The 7,983-nt window shown below is 51.0% G+C and overlaps 1 protein-coding gene across 1 annotated transcript in view; it reads right to left on the bottom strand.

Annotated features, from left to right (window-relative positions):
• Positions 1–2,312: 2,312 nt before the first annotated feature.
• CHIT1 (chitinase 1) overlaps positions 2,313–7,983 on the bottom strand; it is a 70,533-nt gene continuing 64,862 nt past the window's right edge. Inside the window, 7 exon segments of the mRNA XM_007449002.1 lie at positions 2,313–2,399; positions 2,401–2,558; positions 3,084–3,210; positions 4,527–4,640; positions 4,944–5,129; positions 7,080–7,212; positions 7,885–7,983. The exon segment at positions 7,885–7,983 is cut by the window's right edge and continues 44 nt beyond it. Of these exon segments, the coding sequence (XP_007449064.1) occupies positions 2,313–2,399; positions 2,401–2,558; positions 3,084–3,210; positions 4,527–4,640; positions 4,944–5,129; positions 7,080–7,212; positions 7,885–7,983 (904 nt within the window).

Genomic DNA, 7,983 nt, shown 5'->3' with positions numbered 1-7,983 from the left:
GGGGGGGGGGGGTTGAGGATTTGCCTGGTGTTCCAGAAGGTATATTTGACATGGTGGTGAATGCTCTGAGTCTGCTCAGAGAGAAGACCAGAGGAAATTCTCTATGGGGCTGAAAGTGGTCATTGCTGTTAGAGAGAGTGGCCAGACATTCATGTACTAAGCCACTAAAGCATAAGTGACCCAAAATTCCTTTACAAACTATATTGCTCAACGCGAATCAAACCTAACAATCCAGGCAATATTTGCACTTGACTTCAAAGGCCTATTCCATACAAGGGTATGTCACCTAGGTTATAAAGTTGGGGGTGGGTGGGTAGGGCAGACAGGTGGGTAAAGGGAGACAGTCTTGTTTAAAGTACACAATAGGGGGCTTCCCTGGTGGCGCAGTGGTTGAGAGTCCGCCTGCCAATGCAGGGGACACGGGTTCGTGCCCCAGTCCGGGAAGATCCCACATGCCACGGAGCAGCTGGGCCTGTGAGCCATGGCCGCTGAGCCTGCGCGTCTGGAGCCTGTGCTCTGCAACGGGAGAGGCCACAACAGTGAGAGGCCAGCGTACAGCAAAAAAATTAAAAAAAAAAAAAGTACACAATAGTATTTGCTTTGGGACAGGGGCTCAAAACTCATAAGAGTGACGGTGGACATCTGGGGGTCCCACATGAGAAGCTGGCGTGGCTGAGTTTAGTAACAACAGCTGGGGTACCTGGCAACTGAACTGGGGTTGGACAATAGGAATGAGAGCAGAAGAGACTGGGCCTTGATAAAGTGTCTTGACACTGTGCTGATGACAGAGACTTTATTCTTTAGGCGGGAGGAAGCTGTTGGTAGTTCTTGGGCATGGGAAATGACAGGGTTAAATTCCTCATTTAGAGAGATCAAGCTGGTCACAGTGTGGAGGTTGCACTTGATGAGAGGTACAGGAAGCAGAGAGCCCAGTGAGAAGGCTAGTGAGAGGTGGTGCTGATCACGTTGGACCCAGCTAACACGCACTTACTTCCCCTAATCCTCACCCACCCTGACAGGAGGAAGCTGTCCCCAGCTGCCACCGGATGAGGGCACTGAGGCTCCATTTCTTTGCCTAAAGTCACACAGCTGGTAGGTGGTGGGGCCGGAAGTCGGTTCTGCAGCTGTCTGGTGCTAAGCCTCCCGCAGCCCCCGCCATAAGGAGACTTCGATCCTAGACTCCATTCTGAGCAGAGACAGGTCTCAGCTGAGACCTCAGAGGAAGGAACATGGGCAAAAGCAGACCTGTGCTCTGGACTGAAGAAGAGCAGATTTCAAAAGGCTTGAGGACAGGTGGGGTGTAGAGGGGAAGTCACTGCTAGAGGGATCTGGTGCTACTTGTACTCAGGCGACGGGCCAGCTCATCTGTCTCCCCACTTGTCCCCATCCCCAGCTGCCCAAGTCCCACCCAAAAAACCAGCTTTGGGTGAGTGCATGGCAAGCTGGACCATTAGATTATGTGCAGATTTTCTTCATATTGACCAAGATTCAACTCAAAGCTTCAAGGACTATTTGGATTACTCTATTTGTCCAGGATACTGTATGTGCATGCCCTTCTGGCCCATGTCGGCCCATTTAGGCCTCGGTTTTGGTCTCAGAACTGGGTTAGAATAGGTCTTCAGTTTAAATACCTGTTAAAGGAGGGTAATAAGTATCCCTGCCTCATCTGTCAAATGAGCGCTTAGTAGCAGGGGGTCTGGATTCTCATTTTAATGCAGAGTGGCCGTGTGCTGAGCCCTTAAGGCAGGGAACAACTCTTCTCTGCTGCCATCTAGTGAGCATCTTGGGAATAACACCTGAATGGAGGTCACCAGGAAGAGTTCTCTCTCCAAGGGTTTCTGAGCCAATGAAGAATGTGTCAGATCCAGGGCCATGCCCCAGATGTGATCATCTGTGCCCTGGCAGCTGCCCACTGGAAAGTGGAGTCTTCAAGGCGAGACCTGTTGCAGAGAGTGACACCCTGAATGGACCGCCTTCTCATCTGGCTCTGACCTAGTCATGCCTTATGTCACCCTCCCCTCTTGTCTCCCTACCTTCCTCAGGGTAGTTTTTGAACTAGCAGAGTGCTTAGAGAGCCTCTGTAAGTCACCACGTCTGGGGGCAGTGGGGTGCAAACCAAAGATTTATGTTTCAAGTAAAATAGGCAGCCCAGGAAGAGCAGAACAAGAGGAAACCAAGGCTGAGAACAGAAAGCTTGGATATGGAAAGACACAAGAAGCCAGATTGCAACTGCCAGGGAGAGCTGGGGAGGTGGGCTATGGAGTGGTCCTGGGCCCTTGCCCGGGTGCTGGGGCCGAAGGGGCCTTGGAGACTCAACTCCAGGTGCAGCATTTGCAAGAGGAGCTGAACACCAGGCTCCTGGAGCAGCTTTGCTGGAACAACCGCCCCCCTGTACAACTTGTAGTAGCTGGACCAGTCCAGAGGGTTGGGGTAGAGCCCGTCAGCTTTGCCCTGGCAGAAGGTGTCTTGTCTGAGGCTGGAGCCATACTCGAGTTCAGAGGGCTGGCCTGGTGCAGGAGCTTCAGGCTCCGCGGGGCCTGAAGACATATATGGAAGACCTAGGAAAACAGTGATGATTCAACCAAGGCTCCTCCAAAAGATCCCAGACCCATAGGCCAAGCACACAGGCAGCAACCATAGGCAGCAGCAGCTCAACACCCCATACCTTACAGGCAGGGCATAGTCAGACACCCAAGGCAGAGAACAGCCAGACAGCAACCACACCTACAGCTGGAGCACAGCTCAAGAGAAAACACCGGAGCTACAAGTGTCATAGGCAGTCAATGGCTATCTACCATCTGCAAAGCCCAACCAAGTAATGGTGAGGGCCAGCAGGGTCTCACAATGAAGGCTGTGTGCAGGCCTTGAGAAGAGAGGCTGAGGGCCCTCTGGAGGGAAGCCCTGGTTACCGACACCCTGGGCAGGCATTGGTACAATCAGAAAGAGGAAGAAGAGTGTGAAAAGAGAATCATTTCTACAGCTTCCTCAGCTCCTGGGGGTGAAATTTGGGAAATCACGGTACTGGGGCAAAGTCATTTCCTCAGAAGAAGCCAGTTCCTGAGGTGCCCTGACCCCATACTCACTCAGCTCCAGCAGCAGCATCTTGATGAGGGGGTATCGGCCCTGGTTGCAGAAGAAAGCAGCAAAGTCGTCCATGTTCAGTGTCCAAACCATGACCCCACCCAGTCCCATCCGCTTCAGATAGCTGACCTGTGTGAGGAGCGAGATGGGGGTGGAGGGGAGCAGGGAAGCCCGGCCAGCAGCCCCAGAGCCAGTTTCCTCATCCAGGCAGGGACCTCTTTCTTCAGCGCCCCCAGGCCCATGAGTCCTTATCCTTGCTGGGCATGATTCATTCTGGAATCTCCCTGCCCTGACATAAACATGGCCAGGGGTGTACATGAGGGTGGAGGTGTGAGGAGTACATGGATGTGTGACCTTCCTTAGGCTGGCAGCCTTAACTTCCCAGCACTTTCTGGGCTGAGCTGTTGTGTTTGGGGTACTGTCTGCTGATTGTGATGAGTTCAGTTACCATAGGGAAAAACTAAACTTCCCCAAAGGTCTGAATCCATTCCCTGTCTTCATGTCTTTTTGTCCACGCTGAGGGCCTTCTCACCTCCACCAGTTCCCTGAGGCTTCTTTAGGGTATGGCTGTGTGTCCCCTCCAAGTGGGCTTCCCTGGTCCTAGCCCTGGCAGGGGGCCATGGCTCACGTCTGGCGTGAGGCTGGGGTTACAGGGTAGGGGTGGTCGGAACCCTTGATGGCCCCAATGTCCCTCCCAGCTACCTCCGTTTCTATACCAGTCCCCACTCAGGGTTCCAGCTATGGTACAACTTGCTCTCAGAGGCCAGCTTCCCCTTTCCTCTCCATCAAGTCTTTCTCCTGCACTTTCCTCCCCAGAAGGCCCACCTTCTCTGCCTTAAGACTTTCTCAAAATCCCTTCCACCATGATGCCTTCTCTCATCTCCCCCAGCCAGGATCATGCTGCCTCCTCAATTCTCCAGAGCACTTTGTCTACACCACCAGAAGAACCTGCCACTGTCTGCCCTGCATAACTGACAAGAGATAAGCAGATGAGCAAATGCAGGTCCCTCTGCAGGTGCCAATGACCTCACTGGAGAGAGAGACATGGAAACAGGTAAACGCACTCAAGTTTTGAGGCAGGAATGGAGGGGGTGTCATATAAGTAAATCAAAGGATCTATAATTTGAACATGCACCAAATATTGTCAATGGACTGAATAAAATGATATGCCTTACTGTATGTATTTCTCCTCTTATATATCTGTAGAATTTGTGTTTAATAAAATACAAATACTTTCAAGAGAGATACTCAATGTAGAGCAATCTTTTTGCCATTGTGTCTTTTCTTAATCAATAGGTGATAATGGTACCAAATGCTATCACATGGAGATCTGTGAAATGCTGGGATATTTCTCCTTGAAGAGGTTCTGAATGCTGTCATTGAATGTTATTGACAGGCCTTGGGCCCACACAGGACCACACCTTCCCAGCAGGGCCAAGCCTCACCTTGATTTTGAAGCTCTCCACATCATCAAAACCGACCCACTGGTTGCTCTGAAAGGCATAGGGCACATTCTGGTCATTGATTCTGTGCTCATCAGCCCCCTTCCAAGAGAAGACCTGTAGGAGCAGAGGGCAGAACTGGGAAGGAGGTGGGAGGCACTGCAAGCATCTTCTCCCTGTCATGAGGAGACTAGAGACTGAAAAATTCCCATCTGAGAAGCTTGGAGAATCTAGGAAGTTCTAGACTGAGTGACCTAGAACTGTCGATTCAATGAGGCATCTGGAGTTAAGGATAAATCCAAGATGACAGGCATGGGATGGAATTTACCCACCCAGAATTCACTGTGCCTAGCATCCTCATTCATAAATTATGGGAGAAGAAGCCCCTGCTCTGCACAATACTCGAGGTGGTTTTCCTACTTCATAGTAAGCCAGGACTCCTCCGTCTTTGGTGAATGGGCCAGGAGTTCCAGGCCCCGTGGCTTGGGCCCCCACTCCGGTGTCCAACAAAGAGGCCAGGGTAAAGGATCATCCATAGGTGGGCATGCCAAGGATCAGTTTGCTGGCAGGGGTCCCTTTCTGCAGCCACCATTGCATGGCAGAATCCTGGTGGTGAAGGAGGAATGTCAGGGCTAATTTTCTTTGCCTTTAGACTGGTTCAGATCATCCAAGCCTGGGGGCTCCAGAGGAGTTTCATGAGCCTTTACTAGAGTTCCAACCCTGCCCCATCTTCTTTAGACCCTGTCTTAGACCCTGAACCACAGTGATTGAAGCTGCATGGCCCTATAGCCAAGAGCATGGGCTCTGGAGTCAAACAGTCATTGACTCAGTAAATATTTACTGAAGGCCAGCTGTGTACCAGGCACTGTCCTAGATGCTTGGGATACCTCAGTAAACAAAGATCTCTGCCTTACTCAGCAACTTATTTGATCTTGCTGAGCCTCAAGCTTCCTGTCTATAAAATGGAAATGATAAAAATATTTGTCACTAAGGGCATTGTGAGAATTAAAAGATATAATGCATGTATAAGTCTAACATAGTGCAATAAAGGGGAGCTATGGTTGTGATCATTACCATCACTGTTGTTTCACCCTCAGTACAAGAGCAGGGAATTTTATTTATCTCTGTATCCCCAGTGCCTAGAACGATGCTTGATACTAAGATGCGCAAATAGAAAGAACAAATGAGCACAGGGCTTCTTCACCGCCTCTGCACAAGACCTTCCCCCGTCATGTATTACTTGACATGATGCCCCCAGGCCCGTGACATGAGGAGGTACCCAATATAACTCTGTGGAATAAACAAATAATGAAGACTCTTCCCTCAAACCAGGATGGTAGGCTCACTTTCCCCAAGAAGCCGTCCTGTTTGAGTCCAGGTTTTCTAGTTACCCTGCAACCTCTTAGCACTTAGGTATTTTCACTGTATTGATTTACGTGTATTTCTTTTTGCTGGTCCATATGATTTATCTTTGATCAGACTGGAGCTTTCTGAGGGCAGATGTCAGAGCACCCTGCTAAGTTCCGTGGCATTTTTGTGCAAATTTGGAAAAGTCACCCCTCTGGCCAGAAGCAACATGCAGGGCACATAGTATGGAGAGTAGAAGGCCTCTTCCCCCACATGGATCCAGGGCACACAGCTGGGAGAGCACTGTGCCAGTGGGAGTTCAACCCCCTCACCTATCAGCTGAATGTCTCTGTATGTCTCCCCACTTGGCTGGGCTGGCTTCCCCTGGGACCCACACAGTTTCCCAGATGAGGGTGGAGGAGCCAGGTGCAATGTGAGGTCTAGATGCTCAGCTCCAGTGCCTGAAGAAGTGCACTTTATTTGTGAAAGAGCCATGGAAGCCCTAGATGTTCCACCCAGCTGACACACAAAGATATGGGCTCCCCAAAATTAACAAACATTTTAATTTAGGGCTTTTTGTTATTGTTGTTTGTTAAGAAGGAGAAATGATATGGTCAATCTTGACTTTTAAAATTAGAATGGGCTTGTAAAAAAACGTCTAGCCTACTGAATGAGGAAGAGCTGGGCAGGAAACCTCCGCCCACCCCAGTCTACAACCAAGCCTTCCCTTTCCCGGGACTGGGGTGGCGTAGGGGTGGTTCTGCCCTGAGATGTTATCAACTTGGGAAAGCTCTCACCTCTTTCCAGAAAACACCTTTCAGAAGGACATTCAGTGCCAAGGAGCAAAAGCTACCCATTATCTTGAAGGAAATGGGGTTCAGGGTGTATGAAGCGAGCAGAAGCCATTTTGGCTGGAAACTTGAGCTGAAAGACAGCCTCCCAATTAGTCACTGGTTTGTTTGATGTGTCCCCAAACTAGATTGGTTTGCTGTGCCTAATATCAGCCGAGATGCTACACAGAAGTGAGGTTTCTCCTCAGCAGTGGCATGGCACAAGAAAATAAAACAAACAAACAAACACAAAAGAAACACAAATATCCTGGCTTCTCCATGCCCTGCTTGGTATCCTGCTTTTCCCTTCCATTTGGTTCTTCGAGGCTCAAAAGGGGCCACCGGCAAGGGCCTGTGCCAGGGGCGTCCTCCCACTTACCACATTGAATTCGGCCACGGCCCCGCTCTCTCCCTGTCTCTCGTGGCGGGGGGTGGGAGGGCAGTTATGCCCTGTGTTCTTCTCCCAAGAGCCATGGAAGTCATAGGCCATGAAGCTGAGGAACTCCAGGTTCCTACCTGAGGCGTGGGAAGAAAGAGTGAGGGGCTAGTGCGCAGGGTGGAGCCCTCCCCCTTCCTTGCTCCTCCCTCCCCTCTCACGCAGTATGTGGCCTGGGGAGAGACCTGCATGGTGGGGCCGGACTCCCTTCTGGCTCTGGGAGACGCAGCAGCATAGGCAGCACCTCCGGTCGCCCCCGTCATCCAGGCCATTCTCATTCTTGGCAGCTCACGTCTTCAGCATCCTCCTCCCAGCTGTCCCCTCAGCACTCTCAGGACAGAGTCCACTCAAGGACACCTCTTGCTATTTTGCTATTTTGAAAGGAAATCTAGCTTAGCATTTCTCAAACTTCAGTTGTGCACATAAATCACCTGGGAATCTCATTCAGGTACAGGCTCTTATTCAGTAGGCCTGGCGTGGGAACTCATTCTCTTGGAGATGCTAAGTGCTTCCCTCTCTCCTCCCCCAGGGATATTTCACTTTAAGACTGAGTTCTTAAGGAAAAGGGCAAGGCTCCAAAGAGAGGGACTCTGGAGTGATGAAGTAGCCGATGTGGTAAGGAAACCCTCCTTGGGTCTGCTGGTGGTGCAGGCGAGCCCCTGCTCCACTCTGGGGGAAGCTCAGCCTACCCCTGATCTCTTTCCCCCCGCAGAGAACACTGAGTCCATGCCATCTGCCTGAGACTCACAGAGCAATTTTGTCCCCCTCGTATCCAGCTTTTGTTCAGTGTGGTCCTGCTGGGACAGCTGTGCTCGGCAGGTGTGCCTTCCCTGAGGCCTGGGCTTCC

This window comes from Lipotes vexillifer, unplaced genomic scaffold, assembly GCF_000442215.2.
Source record: "Lipotes vexillifer unplaced genomic scaffold, Lipotes_vexillifer_v1.1 scaffold1608, whole genome shotgun sequence".
In the NCBI taxonomy this organism is placed as follows: Eukaryota; Metazoa; Chordata; class Mammalia; order Artiodactyla; family Lipotidae; genus Lipotes; species Lipotes vexillifer.
This window is presented reverse-complemented; position numbering and strand designations above follow the sequence as displayed.